Source organism: Schistocerca cancellata, chromosome 9 (genome assembly GCF_023864275.1).
Source record: "Schistocerca cancellata isolate TAMUIC-IGC-003103 chromosome 9, iqSchCanc2.1, whole genome shotgun sequence".
Classification (NCBI taxonomy): domain Eukaryota; kingdom Metazoa; phylum Arthropoda; class Insecta; order Orthoptera; family Acrididae; genus Schistocerca; species Schistocerca cancellata.
In genome coordinates this window covers 520557530-520576802 of record NC_064634.1, presented here as the reverse complement: position 1 = coordinate 520576802, position 19273 = coordinate 520557530, and the positions used below count along the sequence as shown (strand labels likewise).

General features: G+C 39.8%; 1 protein-coding gene across 4 annotated transcripts in view; it reads right to left on the bottom strand.

Annotated features, from left to right (window-relative positions):
• LOC126100107 (N-acetylglucosamine-1-phosphotransferase subunits alpha/beta) overlaps nucleotides 1-19273 on the bottom strand; it is a 152999-nt gene that overhangs the window by 563 nt on the left and 133163 nt on the right. The window contains exons 8-13 of one of the 4 annotated variants that reach the window (XR_007522136.1): nucleotides 9986-11148; nucleotides 9744-9896; nucleotides 9459-9643; nucleotides 9191-9381; nucleotides 4611-4828; nucleotides 3656-3786 (exon numbers count right to left, since the gene is read on the bottom strand). Coding sequence is in view for 1 of the 4 variants with exons in the window: in XM_049910628.1 (XP_049766585.1) it covers nucleotides 3525-3786; nucleotides 9191-9381; nucleotides 9463-9643; nucleotides 9744-9896; nucleotides 9986-11148 (1950 nt within the window). In the remaining 3 variants the exon portion in view is untranslated. Of the gene's footprint in view, nucleotides 1-3524; nucleotides 3787-4610; nucleotides 4829-9190; nucleotides 9382-9458; nucleotides 9644-9743; nucleotides 9897-9985; nucleotides 11149-19273 lie in introns of those variants that run through there. The other 3 variants (XR_007522134.1, XM_049910628.1, XR_007522135.1) reach the window with 3 other exon arrangements.

Here is a 19273-nt window from a genome sequence, read left to right as displayed (position 1 = left end):
GAAATTGCCATCAGACGTATCGGTGATGCCTCCACAGATTTGAAATACAAAAGTCATTCCGAAAGTTGTGATCAAGACTTTGTTCCCAGCTGGTCCTTGTGCACTTACTCCATATGAATAGTAGTCTTTTCTGTTTGTAGCATGTTTGTTTAATGAAATTTGCACAAAAATGGCAGCCCGAAAATTTAAACCCCTTCAAAGAAAAGACTCCCTGCAGCAGACATTTGTCAATAATTGTAGAATGCATACTGGGATCAGTACACGGCTGCATGCATTAGAGCCACTGTAGTTCTGACATTAGAGACTGATCTCCCATAGGCTATACTCCCTCTACGTGATATACAAAAACCAGGATCGGACAAGTAAAACGGTTGGGGCAAACAAGGAATTATCTTTAAATTAAGGCACGTGTTCTTCACAACAGGGCACCTATCTGTTCAATATGGAATTGGGGGTTTCATAGGACACTTTTTTTTCTCCTCGACAGCTGCCTGCAACAGAATGAATGAATAAATAAATGAATCAGTGTTGTGGCTGTTGTCATTTACTGGTTACAATTTGCTACTGGAATCCAGGAAGATGGATGAAGTTAATGTAACATGTTCAAATTTAGAATGTTCCATTCCTTGGGGAGTTAACTGACAAAATAGTTCTAAATTTGTGAAATGGGCATGTTTACTACTGGTGAGGCAGTGTAATTATTAGCCTGTCAGTGCGGGGGGACAAGTATTGTGGTGTTCTTACACATATATCATATGCAGCAAGTAACTAGGTTATGAAATTGATGTATTTATGTACATCATCTGCAGGAAGCAATTAGGTTTCGAAAAACACATACATTTTATGAAGATGGTATCTGTTCCCGAAAGAACAGATACCATTGATGACCGTGCGTGCAGCTTCTCTAGAATGAAATGATAATTAAATTGAAACCCTTAGCTGGCAACAGATGTTGTTGAAATATGTCAACGGGGACAGCTGAAAATGAGTGCCCCGATGTGGACTCGAACCCAGGATCTTCTGCTTACAGAGAGGAGGAGGAGATTTAGTGTTTAACGTCCCGTCGAGAACGAGGTCATTAGAGACGGAGCACAAGCTCGGGTTAGGGAAGGATGGGGAAGGAAATCGGCCGTGCCCTTTCAAAGGATCCATCCCGGCATTTGCCTGAAGCGATTTAGGGAAATCACGGAAAACCTAAATCAGGATGGCCGGAGACGGGATTGAACCGTCGTCCTCCCGAATGCGAGTCCAGTGTGCTAACCACTGCGCCACCTCGCTCGGTCTTCTGCTTACATGGCAGACACTCTATCCATCTGAGCCACCAAAGGCACAGAGGATAGTGCGACTGTTGGCAGCTAAGAGTTTCGATTTAATTATCATTTCATTCTAGTCATCAATGGTATCTGTTCTTTTGGGAACAGATACCATCTTCATATAGTTAAAGGCTACCTGGCCACTGACCACCTCCTGTGCGAATGCACATGCCTTGCCAACTCTTACGGGACTCGTCAGCTTAGTCTGGTGTGAGTAATGAGTGAATGGGCAAATATCTGTTAGGAACACTACATACGTAGGTTGTGGACAGTTGGGAATGTGGGTCTCAAGGGAAGTGTGCAAGAGATAAGTCCCTGCAGTCGCAATATCCTCTGTATCCTCAGTGGCTCAGATGGACAGAGCATCTGCCATGTAAGCAGGAGATCCCAGGTTCCAGTCCCGGTCAGGGTACACATTCTCAGCTGTCTCTATTGATGTATTTCAACAACACCTATTGGCACCTAAGGGTTTCGATTTAATTAACATTACATACATTTTATCTTCACACAGTTATTTATTTGGAATTAATACAGTATGTACACTGTTATATGGGAATATGTTAAAAGTCCATTTAATTTTTATGTAGGCAAGAACTTCCTGGTAAGAACTTCCTGAATCCACGCTTCTAATTCATCCAATGTGTGAGGTTTCGTTCAATGTTCCTCCTGTTTTGCCCGGGCCCATAAAAAAAAAATAAATAAATAAATAAAATAAATTTAAAAAAAATGTCACAAGGTATCAAGTCTGGATTTTTTGCAGGCCGTTCATGTAGTCTACTTCTCCCCAGCCAATGACCTGAAAATTTCTCATCTAACCATTTCCACATGACATTTGCATAATGAGGTGGTGCACTGCCTTGCATGAAGATGATGTAGTCAGTATTTTCCCATCCAGTTCATTAAATTTTGATGTAGATGCCTGTGGTGTTGACATATTTACTCAAACAACCTGCAATGGAATCCACAGTTTTCTGGAGGAAGTTGTGTAGGATTAGTAAGACCAAACACAATTCTGCAGCACCAGAAGGTAGCATTCACCATTGATTGTGCCACACAGAAAATATGGACCCATGACATTTGTAACCGTTATTCCACACCACATGGTCATGGTCACTTTTGGACAAGAATGCATCTTCTCTACTGTAACTCCAGGATTCTGTGCCACTCAGTAATGGAAATTGTGCCAATTGACAAAACCTCCCACTTGGAATATGACCTCATCAGTCAAGAGGATGTTGTGAAACAATTGAGGCCAATCTCCATGCCAATCCCACATCAACTACCCATACTCCATTCTGTGATCACAGTCTTCTGGTATCAGCTGTTGCACGTAATGGGATCCATACTCCAAAGTTTAACTCTGCACAGCCTGCTATCACAAGCTGCCAGGTGTTTCGACTTCCCCAGGCTACGTCTGAACATGTTCTGCACAATCACCACATTCTCAGCACACCAAGATGTGGATTGCCACCTGTTTTTGCTACATTCTTTACCAAACCTGTGGTCTTCAGCTTTGCATGACAATTCTTTATTGTCTCAACGGGAACTGCAGCATTCCCTCCCTTTGCCGCATGCTACCATCTCTGCACAGGCATAATCAAGTTCCACACCCAATAGTGTGAAACAACCTATATTCATGGCAATTGGCCATCTTTGTTGTTGCTGATTGTACTGCCTCTTATGGCCACAGTCAGTACTACACGGCATGAAAAATCACTAGCCCATTTAATGTTCTGTACGTTTGTACTATTTCCATTATTATTCCATCAATATTAAAAATTTAACAGCCATTTAATAATACCTAGTTACTTCTTGCGCACCCTGCCCTTTACTAAATGTCATTGCCTACTGGATAATGTAGGTGGATCATACATGTACCATCAAGACTGTGATATGCTTCTATTCCCTTTATGTAGACTACACCTGCTATAACACACAAGAACTTTGACTGCAAACAGGAAGATTTCTGTGCATGAAGGTGCATGTTCTTCACAATGATGTACCTCTCCTTTTAATGTGACAAGATACAAGCAATTCTGGAATGTAATTATTTTACTTCAACTTTAATTTAAAGTTAAATGGATCACTTGTTGGCAGACATGGATGGAATAGGTATAGTGCAAGTCAACAGTAACATATATCAATACTGATAACTTTATAAAACGTAACATAAACAGGACATGGAAAGAATAATGATCATCTGCTACTCACCTCAATCAGAAGGAAACTGACAAGTGAAAAGCTGAGAAGTAAAGCTAGGCATAAATATACAAACACGCGTGCGATATTTCTGCTCGCTCTCCAAGCCTCCAGTTCTGATAAATGCAGAAACCGATTTCGGTATTCTGGTGGCAGTTCAAAAGATGATGGAGCAGGAAACAGTGCTTCATAAAAGTCCTGTAGAACTGCACGAATCACATCATTGACTTTCTCAACGGCAGGGTCCAGATTGTCATTCAGACATATGAATTTCCTGTTAACAAGAGCATTTATACAATTTGTTAATGTATTTCAAATGTTAAAATTTTGAAATAACACAGAATTTTCTATTTTGTTGAAAAAAATCAAACTAACACATATTAAAACTGAATATTGCAGCCATAGTAATATACGGTTATCACAAAATATCCACAGTAACATATGAATGCAGCTAAAAAATTGGAAACAAACAATGCCTGCACAACATGGGCTTTCAAGGAACACGATCCCTTCTTTGGGAGCAACAGACAAAAGTTGGGTGCTCAAACAGCTGGCAACTAGTAGTATGAGCCATTAAAAATAGTGGCTGCACAGAATGACATTAAATGCTGAGGTTTTCCATTTTAAGTTCAAATGGTTCAAATGGCTCTGAGCACTATGGGACTTAACATCTGAGGTCATCAATCCCCTAGACTTAGAGCTACTTAAACTTAACTAACCTAAGGACAACACACACATCCATGCCCGAGGCAGGATTCAAACCTGTGACCGTAGCAGCAGTGCTGTTCCGGGCTGAAGTGCCTAGAACCGCTCGGCCACAACGGCTGGCCATTTTAAGTCTGTTATTACTTTGTGTAGCACATAGTGCTACAAACAGGCCACAAAATCCAGCTCTGTAAAGGTTTCATTTGGAGAGCAGATAGTGCATGTCATGCTGGCAGAAACTGTTTCCAACATGGCTCTTTGGCAAGCAGTTTAAGAGGACGGGAGGAACTATTTGTAATTACCACACTGCAAACCAACGTACAGTACTGAATCACTCAACTCTACACACTGTCTTCTACACTGTGAGGAGATATACCAACTACAGAAAGTCACCTCGTGACCAGCCTTTTGCCTTAGCCATTATGTGTGAGGCTGGACTTAGGATCAGTGACTGCTGATGTGCAGACGTGAAGCTTTGGAACCCGCTCATGGGATTTGTACTTCCTCTATGAACAACCAACTAACTGGTGGGTAGTCTGTTGCCCACCAGTGTCACTTTGCATGGTACTGTGGGTGTGGGGCTTGTACTGTTTCTTTCAGGTTGACAGCCACTGTAATAAATAAAAAAATTAAAAAAATACATAAAACTTATTAGATATGTACTTATGGTGCATCAAATGGTGGGACCAAAGGTCTAAAAATTGACTGTGTAATAAAAAAAGTCGTAAAACCAGCTATGCAGCCAGAGACCATTTCATTTACAATTACTAATCATGCACAGCTGTGTCTCCACCATCCACGACAACAGGGAGTCAAGATACAGTCAGAAGCTTTGTGACTCACCAGTGGAGACTGTTGCCAATTAATGTAGAAATTACCAAAAATCAAAACTAAAGAATTGTGGAAAAATTATTTTCACATTCCTGAACTACCTAGTGGCTGCAGAGAAGATGTTTTAGCAGAATAGCTACCTTACCTAATGTGATCTGACTCATGGTGACACACAACCCAGCATACCATCTCTTAAGTGTAGGAATGACCTCCAAATTCTGGAGTAAGAATTGTAAATGCATATAGCTTTTGTATACAGTATGTGGGCACAATAGGAAAAAGAAGCAAAATATGATACAACGGTAAATAAGATACAAAGGAATTACAGACATTGGCTGCAAGTGGGCATTGTTTTAAATCAATAGGGAAAGTTGAAAATTTGTGCCATACTGGGATTCGAAACCAAGCCTTCTGTCCTCAAGGCAGATACTCTGACACTAAGTCAAATGGACACAGAGGTCATCGCAACTGCACGGACTATCCTAGCACGCCTTCCGTCAGACCCAAATTATCAAATCATCCACACAGTACGAATGTAGTGCCCCTTACTTATTATTCTCATTACTCACAGCATTTCACCAATTTCCATAAGAGTTCAAGTCTGGTGTGCGCACGCACGCACCCACAATTTTCTGATGTGAGTAGAAATGCACAGCCTAGCATACAAAGGTGTAAGTTCTAATCGTTTTTGTAGATTCATGTGGTTTAATTTACTAGGGTTTACTGTCTTACCAGCAGCCACTGTATTACAGATGAACAGTCAGCTCTGACTGACAAGTACACACAAAAAGTACTGACCCAAACCTTGCTGATGGACCAGTGCTAATATTTATATGAAATGAGTAACGGACATTACAGGGAACATTAATATCCTTATGCACTGGTCCACAGTTGCAGTAACTTTTCGAAGATAAGCCGGCCGCAGTGGCCGAGCGGTTTTAGGCTCTTCAGTCCGGAACCGCACAACTGCTACGGTCGCAGGTTCGAATCCTGCCTCGGGCATGGATGTGTGTGATGTCCTTAGGTTAGTTAGGTTTAAGTAGTTCTAAGTTCTAGGGGACTGATGACCTCAGATGTTAAGTCCCATAGTACTCAGAGCCATTTGAACCTTTTTTTTTTTTAAGATAAAAACTATCTTGGCACCTTTGCCTACTTAATTTTTTAAAATCAATGTTTCTTCAATAACCGTGTCATGTGTGAAAACAAAGATACATACGTATCAATATGTGTGACATTGCCTTCATTAGGAGAGGGCAGTGTCTCTAACACTTTTACTCTTTGACCCAGAACATGTTAGCTAGTGAACCTTGCCCTTACCTTCAAATTTTCATTATTTTAAAGCATCTTTTCTTGCATCTGGTCACAGAACTGCAGGAAATTGAGAAGTGAAAGTTAAGGTGGGAAAGGCTTAACCTGTATATTATTTGATATATAAAGGTTAATTAGAAGATATAAACTGGATAATCTTTCACGCTGAGTGGAAGTAATTTTATAGGACCAAATCTAAACTTATGCAGTTTGTGTGAATGTCAATTGTTAACACCGATACTGAAACACAGAATAACTTATAACTGACTGTATGATACTTATAATTAGATCTGTACTGGACAGACCTAAATGAACTGTGCCTTCTCTGGAATAAATTTACTTTGATTTGTGAATTACATCAATATGGAAGAGCAGGACAAAGTTAGGCACATGCGGTCACTTGAAGATTAATGAACTAGGTCAATGGACACTGTCTTTTGCCGCAGAAAATTCTCATCATCACACGTCGTTAATTCTGTGTGGCAGTTAATTACAGATTCAGCTTAATCAGCAATTACTCCACATTAACTTCTATTGAGGTTCAGGTGAATTTACTGCCAAGAACTATTATTGTATGGTTTGTGAACTAATAGACAAGTTTAGTTTGTTGTCACAGAAGTTGATCGTGTTCAGTAAACATTATTGGCCCTAAGTGAAGATTATACAAGTTCCTTCACTCACTCGTGCACTATCAGCGGATTTGTATGTGTTCCCATTATCGTGACCTTCAAAAATCAAAGCTCCCTGTACACTTCAAAACAAATATGTCTGCAGTATGTGCTGCAGTGCACATTACACAAGTTGAGCCAACAACAGAGCAAGAATGAGCACTGTGTTATAAGTAAAGAAACTAATTCTACTTCATTCTACATCATTCTATGCATACATTATTTGTGGAATTTGGTAACTGCCATGTACCAAAATCAAATGATAGTGCACAAGTGAATGATGAAAAAAAGACACAATCACTTCAAAAATAAAAAAGCAAATTGAAGGTGGCAAATTGGTTTTAACCTTCAAAAATAAAACCTAGATCCATCCAGGATTTATGTTCTTTCTAACAACATTTACTTCCTTTCTTCAAGTACTTCTGAGATAAATGGATCTGAGCACTATGGGACTTAACTGCTATGGTCATCAGTCTCCTACAACTTAGAACTACTTAAACCTAACTAACCTAAGGACATTACACCCATCCATGCCCGAGGCAGGATTCGAGCCTGCGACCGTAGCAGTCACGCGGTTCCAGACTGTAGTGCCTAGAACCGCACGCCCACTCCGGCCGACGCTTGTGAGATATTAAGAAACATTTCAAGAATTCGTACTCCATAGCACTAGCTGTGTAACTGATCATAATATACGTGAAATGAATTGTTTGATGATATGATAGTGGAACGGGAAGAATATCATCTTTGTAGGTGTACTTCAAAAGCTAAAGACATACAATGACAATGATTATTTTGGTGATATGTAAATTAAGACATAAACACATAATTGGCTGGGCTCAGAACTGCATTCTGAGCACCGTTCTGAGCAATTATTTGTATGGATTCAAGAGAAAATATTATTTCAATTCACCGTGTCCCTCTTCCATGCTTCCACACAGGTAATAAAACATTTTATGTTACCATGACTGGCAACAACAGTATGAAATATAATATTATACTTCTGGGTGTTCTGCCAGAAGCACACTATCATACCAAAAAACCGCAGAGATCAAAAATTAAATGTGATGGCCGTTATTTGCAGTGTAGATCCTTTTTTTCTTTTCATTCTGCCCGTGTGTGTGTGTGTGTGTGTGTGTGTGCGTGTGCGTGTGCGCGTGCGTAAGGGGACAAGACAGTTTTCATGGTGTAAGATAAATCTCACACAAATGTCAGTATTTGCTAGAAATAAAACTCTCCTTCAGTGTTGCGTTCAAATAATTCAATCTACAGAGGCAAGGCGGAATTAATTTGGAATGAGGAATTATGTTTGGATCTGCACCCTTGTTCAGACTGAATGAAAATGGTACAAGCAGAGTTAAAGTACAGAGTACAGAGCATAGTGTTCAGGGGGGACAGCAAGAGAAAGGGGGGGGGCTGGGGGTGAAATAATGATGGGAATACAAAGTGATAGGTAACAAGAAAAAAATCAGAATAAATTGAGACCAAAGACAGTGGGTGAGACATGAGGAGGCAATAAGGCACATTTTCATTTATGACTGTATGAAGCACTAATTCTGGAAGGGAACAAGCAAAAGGCACAGTAGAAAAAAACACAATTTTGTCATGGCTCTTCTGTAGCAGGAGTGTTACCAGAAGCTATGGTCTGTGTGCCAAGTTCCCATAAAGTCCTGTGTGTTTCTATCAATTATCACTGTGATAAATGCAGTCCGTGCACTTTTTCTTGAGCTGTGACCAGAGAAGCAGCAGGGGAGAGGATATCCACAGTGAAGATGACAAGGCCGGACCACAGAGGAGACAGGAAGACTGCTGCAAAACGAAACTGCTCTGCCTCCCTCAAACACTGAAGCCAATGATTATGACTGTGCTCTGTACTGACCATCTACAAGAGATTATCCATACACCACTGCCACACATATAGTATGAACACCACATGACAAGAGAAAATACACCATTCAGTAATGGTTATACTACTGTACCAGATTATTATTTGTCCACTTCGGTTGGCACTGATAGATAAAATACTAGTGTTCCAAAGTCCTCTGGTTTGTACTGATTGACAAGTAGGGAGCTGAGTATTTATGAAAGAGTGCACATATAATGTAACTATGTACATGCACAAGAGCCTTAAACTTCATTTTTTTACAATTTACCGATCACAGTACTTACTTTGGTTCCTTCCGTATTTCATCGAGAACAGAGACCACGTGGGTTATGTTTGAATTAATCATTTTGAAAGTCACATCTTGATGTTTATCTTTCACTATTTCATATTTATACCTTTTTACTGAGCCAAACTTGGATGTTAACAACTTCGCCAATGGCCCACAATTCACCACAAGTGGTCTGCTCACAATAGGCTGGCAAAAGTGGGAGGGAAGACATTATTACAACAAGTACAAACTCAGAAACATAAAAGAAGCTAATGAGTAGCTACCTACAAGCCTGGAGTCCTGGTACCTCTCATACATCGGTGTGAATGCTTCTCTCTCATATACTACATGTGGCACTGTTCTAGAACAATTTATTACTTTGTTGGTAAAGGCTGTAACACGGTGAAAGCCAATGGGCAATTCATAAAGTCTCGCCAGAAGTGTCCTAATTTCTCTGTCGGACAATGTTCTGCAACAGAGAGAAAAAAGTTTAGTTTCATGTTCATGACCAATTTGATTGCTGAACAGCTAAAAGCACAAAATTAAAAGCACAAAAATTAAATTATTACCCTGACTGATCAGTGTCAAATATGTCAAATATCTCTGAAGCAGATCGCGACTTCTTTTCACTCATAAGAAAATAAAAGTAAGAGAAAGCATACTGCATATCATTAGCTCTACGTATCTTATGCGAAGAGGTCAAGAGCCATTCGTCCTGAAATCTGAAATAACCATAAATACAATATTACCATAAGGTACAATATTCACACAAAAAAATATATAATATGTGCTGCAACACTATATTTATTACCTTCTCTGCAAATCTTCCATTATCTTTTTATCTATGAGGTGAGGCATATGTGCAGGAACTTTTCGCACCTCAAAACCAAATTCCTTGCTATAAAGGCGATTTACGTAGAGCAATGACCCAGCAAACGAGTCTCTAAGCACCTTTCGAGATATTCCATAAGGTGTTCGATAAACATGTAATTGGTTGTAATTCTGTTTCTCGTGAGGAAATTCTGTGACACTCATGCCATTAACACGCTCCAGAAATGCTTTTCTCGGTTTAGAAGCATTAGGAATAATTTTTTCAACATTAGTTCTGTCCCATCTGTGGTATTTTCCATAATTTTTCCTGTTTTGTTTGATCATATCTTTCACATTTTTCCTCAAAGATGACTGGCGTCTGGTTTTGTGAGAACTTCCGTCCGCGTTTTTCACATGTCTGGTTTCATCTGCAAGTTGAAAGTTATCATCAATGGAGTTTGGCTTCCTATTGATAGAACTGACAAATGTGCCCACAGACTTGGTAGCAAATGTTCTAGTGCTGTTATGGTCATTAACATCAACCTCTTTGTTTACATCAGGAACACTTGAGAACCGACCAGTACCAAATGACACACTGTTATCTGGTGTCAGTGGTCCTACAGTTTCATTAGAACCAACAGGAAATTTGGTGACTGAATCATGTGACAATGTTCTGTCATAGTTATAATGGAATTTATAGTTAGTTTGGTGACTTACAGAAACATGAGGAGCTGTAGATGATGATGCTACAGGTTCAGTATATTCATTATTTTCTTCAACACTGTTAATTGCACTGAGAGTATTTTCTGTAAGTGTTTCTCTTTCTGGGGTGTTAAAAAGTTTAGCTACTGAATCCTCCTGGTGACTTCCTTCTTTCGTATCCATGTCATCAAAAAAGTTTATGTGCTTGAATGGATTGTCATTATTGTCTTCAAAATTGAGCTGACTGTCAAATCCATCATCATTGAAAGCATCCATGCTCTGGTTGTTCTCATCATACATTTCCACGCCACCATTACTTCCGGCATCTCCATTACCGAGATCGCAGTCGCCACCATCATAAAAGCAGTCTGAAGTGTTACATGCAACATCACAGGAGCCATCATTGATGTAAGACCATGGACATAAAACTGAACAGTCTGGAACTGACCATGAGAAGTATACCTGAAAAGTAATTTTGCATTTTGTCAAACAAATAGAATGAAAAATAGATTTGTAAACAATGTAGTTATGCTTATCTTTCAGATAAACTATTACAAACTGAAATGGGAAAAAGAGCTGATTCTGTAATTATATGGAGGAAATAATTAAGCCATAAATAAGCAATGAATACATAATTTGTTTACAAATGTACCAACTCTGAAATGGTAAATGTAATATTCACCTTCAGTGCTGCACTGTATTGTGTGTCTCAATTGTGGTGTGTATGATAATATGGTCTGACAGGGAAGAAGTGGTGACATTTAACCAGAAGCATTTAGGAAAGTCAATGTGTACAAATAATGGCAATATGGCAATATGCCATTAATCTGATAAAAATATTCATGAACCTTAGTAGACAGTTGCAGCTGAGGATGTTGCCCAGTTTTTAAGTTTACTGTCAGTTCTGGAAAGTAAAAATCCATACAAATTATTTTTAAAGTAACAGTTTGTAACCACATGAAAACTTGAAAGCCGATGAAAATCAAATGAAAATTCCCAAGCCCCACTACTGATGTAAAACAAACTGAGTTCACTGGATAACAACACATTGAATTAAGGAGTTGTTTAACTGTCATTGCCTTGTGTACCAATATCCACTAGTTTTATAAATTATCTGAAGATCTAGATTCGGGTATTGAAAAGTTTTGTTAATTACATAGCATGTAGCACTGTGTGTCATAAAGCTAAATTATAACTACTAGGTGTACAACTTTGCTTCCGCTATTTTTTCCCCACCATTTGAGGCTTTAATGAAACAAAATTGGTTACACATGTACCACTCAAAGAATTTTCCATCGCTGGCCACTACTTTCTCCCATCTTCTGGGCAGTGTGCGAATCCTGCATCGAAAAAATTGTTCATTTTTTGAACCGATCCACAAATTGATCCAATTTATGACTTCTTCATGAGATCGGAAGTGTTGGTCAGCCACACCATGCGCCATTGATTTGAACAGGGGGAGCAATGTCTGGAGAATACGGTGGGTGGGGTAGGACTTCCCATTTTAACATTTCCAAGTACGTTTTGACCTCTTTTTCAACATGGGGTCGAGCACTGTCATGCTGCAAAATCCCTTCATCGTGCCTCTCGCCGTATTGCGGCCATTTTTCTTTTAACACTCTGCTGAAACGCATTATTTGCATATGATAACAAGCATCTGTTGTTGTTTCACTTGGCTTTAATACCTCATACACACAACGCTGAACTGGTCCCACCAAATGCAAATCTTGGAGCCATGAATATTCGATGTGGAAGCACGGTCAGGATATCCCCACGATTTTTTGCCTTTAAGGTTATCGAATTGAACCCATGTTTCATCCCTGGTCACAATGTGATGCAGAAATCCCTTCACTTCTTGCCTCTGAAGCAACTCTTCACAAACACACAAATGCCTTTCAACATCTCTCAGTTTCAGCTCACATGTGACCCATGTTCCTTCTTTCTCAATCATGCCTATAGCCTCGAGACATTTTGAAATGGCTCACTGTGTCACTCCCACTAATTACACCAATTCTTCCCGAGTTTTACGCAAGTCTTCACTCAGCGATGTCTCCAATTCTGCATTTTCGAAAACATTCTCTCTTCCACCACTATGCCGGTCTACGGCATTAAAATTACTGTTCTTGAAGTGTTGAAACCAATCACGACACATTCTTTCACTTACAGTGTCCTTACCATATGTACTTGAGAGCATTCAATGAGACTCAGCCGCTGTTTTCTTCATACTGAAACAAAACAGTAACACCTCCCACAAATGATGAGAATTAGGCTCGTAAAGTGACATTTTCAATCGAGAACAACTTTATGATGCAGACACAAATCGGCTAATGTTCGAATGAGGTGGTGTTGACTGAGGTAGAAGCTAACTGTCTGACGTGTGCAATCTGTTTCTTTTGACCGCAACTTACCGTTGTCGCAATCTATAGGCAAATGGAGGAAAAAAAGTTGTACACCTTGTAGTAATGTATTATAAACAGGACTCAACATTCACAGATTTAAGTAAATATTGTCTTTCAAAAATATCACTGTAATTAAGTGAATACTAAAATTACTGTCGATGTAGAGCAGCTTTGCAGTAAATATAGTAGGACTGAGGAGGCAGCAGCTCTCTCACTAATTTGTTGCTGTTGTGGTCTTCAGTCCCAGGAGAGGTTCGATGCATCATGTTACTATATCTTGTGCAAGCCTCTTATCTCTGGAAAACTACTCCAATTTACATCCTTCTGAGCCTTTTTACTGTATTCATCACTTGGTCACCCTCTACAATTATTACCCCTCGCCTCAGAATGTGTCCTACCAACCAATCCCTTCTTCTAGTCAGGTTGTGCCACAAATCTCTCTTCTCCCCAGTTTTACTCCGTACCTCCTCATTAGTTACGTGATCTACCCATCTAATCTTCAGCATTCTTCTGATGCACCTCATTTCAAAAGCTTCTATTCTCTTCCTGACTATACTGTTTATCATCTTTATTTCACTTCCATACACTTTTAAAAAAAAAAAAACTCTTTCTCACATTTAAATCAATATGTTATTTTGATATTAACAAATTTTTTTCTTCAGTAATAATTTTCTTACCATTGCCATTTACATTTTATATCCTCCCTACTTCGGCCATCATTAGTTATTTTTCTGCCCAAATAACAAAACTCATCTACTACTTTAAGTGTCTCATTTGCTAACCTAAATTTCTCAGCATCACCCGATATAATTTGGCTACATTCTATCATACTTGTTTTGCTTTTCTTTGTGATCATCTTCCATCCTTTCGAGAGGTTTTCGAACTTCAAAGTTTTTATTTCGTCTCCCTGAACTTTACTTCTTAATCCAAATTTTTCTTTTGTCTTCTTTAATGCTTGTTCAATGTACAGACTGAATAATACTGACGATAGGCTACAACTGTGCCTCACTCCCTTCTCAACCGATACTTCTATTTCACACTCCTCGACTCTAACTCCACTCTGGTTTCTGTACAAATTGTAAATAGCCTTTTGCTCCCTGTGTTTTACCCCTGCTACCTTCAGAATTTCAAAGAGAGTATTCCACTCGTCAGTATCAAAAGCTTTCCCTAAGTCTACAAATGCTGTAAATGCAGGTTTGCCTTTCCTTAACCTATCTTCTACAGTAAGTCTTAGTGACAGCGTTGCCTCACATGTTCCTACATTTCTTTGGAATCCAAACTGATCTTCCATGAAGTCAGCTGCTATGAGTTTTTCCATTCATCTATATTGAATCTGTGTTAGTATTTTGCAACCATCACTTTATATTAAACTGATAGTTCAGTAATATTCACACCTGTCAGTACATGTTTTCTTTGGAATTAGCATTACTATATTATTCTTGAAGTGTGAAGATCTTTTGCCTGTCTCATACATTTCTATTGGGCCTTGTCTTTTTACCTATTTGATCCTCTGCTGAATTCACTATTTCATGAATGAGATTTTCACTCTGCAGCGGAGTGTGTGCCAATATGAAACTTAGTGGCAGATTAAAGCTGAGTGCCGGACCGAGACTCGAACTCGGGACCTTTGCCTTTCATGGGCAAGTGCTCTACCAACTGAGCTACCCAAACACGACTCACTCCCCGTCCTCACAGCTTCTGTAAAGTTTGGAAGGTAGGAGACAAGGTTCTGGCAGAAGTAAAGCTGTCAGGATGGGGTGTGAGTCGTCCTTGGGTAGCTCAGTTGGTAGAGCACTTGCCCGTGAAAGGCAAAAGATCACGAGTTCGAGTCTCGGTCCGGCACACAGTTTTAATCTGCCAGGAAGTTTCACTATTTCATCTCTCAAAAGATACCCATTCATCATCTACTGCATTTCCTTCCCCTGTTCTAGTTAGTTGTTGCCCAATGCTCCCTCTGAAACTCTCAACCTCTGGTCTCAAACTATAAAGGTCCCATCTCCTTTATTTTCTACCATTTTGCAGTTTCTTTAGTTCTAATTTACAGTTCACATCCAATACATTGTGGTTAAAGTCCACATCTGCCGTTGGAAATGTCTTACAGTTTAAAATCTGGTTTTGACATCTCTGTCTTGCCATTATATAATTTATCTAAAACCTTATGGTGTCTTCAGGTCTCTTCCACATACATGATTCTTAAACTGAGTATCAGCTATGATTAAATTATGCTCTGTGCAAAGTTCTTCCTGGACGCTTCCTCTTTCATTCCTTTCCCCCAGTCCATATTCATCTATATTTTTCCTTCTCTTCCTTTTCCAGCTATCAAATTCCAGCCCCCATCACAATTAAATTTTTCTCTCCCTTAGCTATCTAAATAATTTCTTTTATCGCATCATACATTTCTTCAATCTCTTCACCATCTGCAGAGCTAGTTGGCATATAAACTTGCACTACTGTGGTGGGTGTTGACTTGCGTCTATCTTGGCTACATTAATGTGTTCACTGTGCTATCCACAGTAGCTTACCCACATTCCTGTTTTCTTATTCATTATTAAACCTACCCCTGCACAGCCCCTTTCTGATTTTGTATTTATAACTCTGTGTTCACCTGACCAGATGTCATGTTCCTCCTGCCACTTAACTTCACTAATTCCCTCTATATCTAACTTCAACATAATCATTTCCCTTTCTAAATTTTCTAACCCACCTACGTGATTAAGGGATCTAATCTTCCACACTCTGATCCATAGAACACCAATATTGTTTCTCCTGATGACAACATCCTCCTCAGTAGTCCCCCCCCCCCCCACCCCCACCCCTCTCCCCTCCACCAACAATCCAAATGGGGGACTATATTTTACCTACAGAATATTTTACCCAAAATTTAACCATAGAGTAGAGCTGCACACCCTCCGAAAAATTATGGCTGCACTTTCCCAATGCTTTCAGCTGTTTGCAGTAGCAGCACAGTAAGGCTGTTTTAGTTGATGCTACCAGGCTACACCAGTCAATCATCCAGACTGTTGCCCCTGCAACTACTGAAAAGGCTGCTACCGCTCTTCAGGAACCACACGTTTGTCTGGCCTCTCAATAGATACCCTTCAGTTATGGTTGCACTGGCAGTATGGCTATCTGTATCGCTAAGGCACACAAGCCACCCAACCAATGGCAATGTCCGTGGTTCATGCAGGCCAGCTTACTAATTTAATCAATTAACAGCATTAAGCAGTATAGTGATGCTTTATTGTTAATACAAAATAAGTTACTATGTTTTCTTGTCTTCTGTTTATGTATATCTTGATTCATTCCACATTTCTGAATATAGTTATTCTTGATGGGATCCTCAGAACATGATTAATTAATTAATTAATTAATCCTTTCCCCATGAACCATGGACCTTGCCGTTGGTGGGGAGGCTTGCGTGCCTCAGCGATACAGATAGCCGTTCCGTAGGTACAACCACAACGGAGGGGTATCTGTTGAGAGGCCAGACAACCGTGTGGTTCCTGAAAAGGGGCGGCAGCCTTTTCAGTAGTTACAAGGGCAACAGCCTGGATGATTGACTGATCTGGCCATGTAATAACCAAAACGGCCTTGCTGGGCTGGTACTGCGAACGGCTGAAAGCAAGGGGAAACTACAGCCGTAATTTTTCCCGAGGGCATGCAGCTTTACTGTATGATTACATGATGATGGCGTCCTCTTGGGTAAAATATTCCGGAGGTAAAATAGTCCCCCATTCGGATCTCCAGGCGGGGACTACTCAAGAGGATGTCGTTATCAGGAGAAAAAAAACTGGCGTTCTACGGATCGGAGCGTGGAATGTCAGATCCCTTAATCGGGCAGGTAGGTTAGAAAATTTAAAAAGGGAAATGGATAGGTTAAAGTTAGATATAGTGGGAATTAGTGAAGTTCGGTGGCAGGAGGAACAAGACTTCTGGTCAGGTGACTACAGGGTTATAAACACAAAGTCAAATAGAGGTAATGCAGGAGTAGGTTTAATAATGAATACGAAAATAGAAATGCGGGTAAGCTACTACAAACAGCATAGTGAACGCATTATTGTGGCCAAGATAGATACGAAGCCCACACCTACTACAGTAGTACAAGTTTACATGCCAACTAGCTCTGCAGATGACGAAGAAATTGAAGAAATGTATGATGAAATAAAAGAAATTATTCAGATAGTGAAGGGAGACGAAAATTTAATAGTCATGGGGGACTGGAATTCGAGTGTAGGAAAAGGGAGAGAAGGAAACGTAGTAGGTGAATATGGATTGGGTCTACGAAATGAAAGAGGAAGCCGCCTGATAGAATTTTGCACAGAGCACAACTTAACCATAGCTAACACTTGGTTTAAGAATCATGATAGAAGGTTGTATAAATGGAAGAACCCTGGAGATACTAAAAGGTATCAGATAGATTATATAATGGTAAGACAGAGATTTAGGAACCAGGTTTTAAATTGTAAGACATTTCCAGGGGCAAATGTGGACTCTGACCACAATCTATTAAAACTGAAGAAACTGCAAAAAGGTGGGAATTTAAGGAGATGGGATCTGGATAAACTGACTAAATCAGAGGTTTTAGAGAGTTTCAGGGAGAGCGTAAGGGAATAACTGACAGGAATGGGGGAAAGAAATACAGTAGAAGAAGAATGGGTAGCTCTGAGGGATGAAGTAGTGAAGGCAGCAGAGGATCAAGTAGGTAAAAAGACTACGGCTAGTAGAAATCCTTGGGTAACAGAAGAAATATTTAATTTAATTGATGAAAGGAGAAAATATAAAAATCCAGTAAATGAAGCAGGCAAAAAGGAATACAAACGTCTCAAAAATGAGATCGACAGGAAGTGCAAAATGGCTAAGCAGGGATGGCTAGAGGACAAATGTAAGGATGTAGAGGCTTATCTCACTAGGGGTAAGATAGATACTGCCTACAGGAAAATTAAAGAGACCTTTGGAGATAAGAGAACCACTTGTATGAACATCAAGAGCTCAGATGGAAACCCAGTTCTAAGCAAAGAAGGGAAAGCAGAAAGGTGGAAGGAGTATATAGAGGGTCTATACAAGGGCGATGTACTTGAGGACAATATTATGGAAATGGAAGAGGATGTAGATGAAGATGAAATGGGAGATATGATACTGCGTGAAGAGTTTGACAGAGCACTGAAAGACCTGAGTCGAAACAAGGCCCCTGGAGTAGACAACATTCCATTGGAACTACTGACGGCCTTGGGAGAGCCAGTCCTGACAAAACTCTACCATCTGGTGAGCAAGATGTATGAAACAGGCGAAATACCCTCAGACTTCAAGAAGAATATAATAATTCCAATCCCAAAGAAAGCAGGTGTTGACAGATGTGAAAATTACCGAACAATCAGTTTAATAAGCCACAGCTGCAAAATACTAACACGAATTCTTTGCAGACGAATGGAAAAACTAGTAGAAGCCGACGTTGGGGAAGATCAGTTTGGATTCCGTAGAAATACTGGAACACGTGAGGCAATACTGACCTTACAACTTATCTTAGAAGAAAGATTAAGGAAAGGCAAACCTACGTTTCTAGCATTTGTAGACTTAGAGAAAGCTTTTGACAATGTTGACTGGAATACTCTCTTTCAAATTCTAAAGGTGGCAGGGGTAAAATACAGGGAGCGAAAGGCTATTTACAATTTGTACAGAAACCAGATGGCAGTTATAAGAGTCGAGGGACATGAAAGGGAAGCAGTGGTTGGGAAGGGAGTGAGACAGGGTTGTAGCCTCTCCCCAATGTTATTCAATCTGTATATTGAGCAAGCAGTAAAGGAAACAAAAGAAAAATTTGGAGTAGGTATTAAAATCCATGGAGAAGAAATAAAAACTTTGAGGTTCGCCGATGACATTGTAATTCTGTCAGAGACAGCAAAGGACTTGGAAGAGCAGTTGAACGGAATGGATGGTGTCTTGAAGGGAGGATATAAGATGAACATCAACAAAAGCAAAACGAGGATAATGGAATGTAGTCGAATTAAGTCGGGTGATGCTGAGGGTATTAGATTAGGAAATGAGACACTTAAAATAGTAAAGGAGTTTTGCTATTTGGGGAGCAAAATAACTGATGATGGTCGAAGGAGAGAGGATATAAAATGTAGACTGGCAATGGCAAGGAAAGCATTTCTGAAGAAGAGAAATTTGTTAACATCGAGTATAGATTT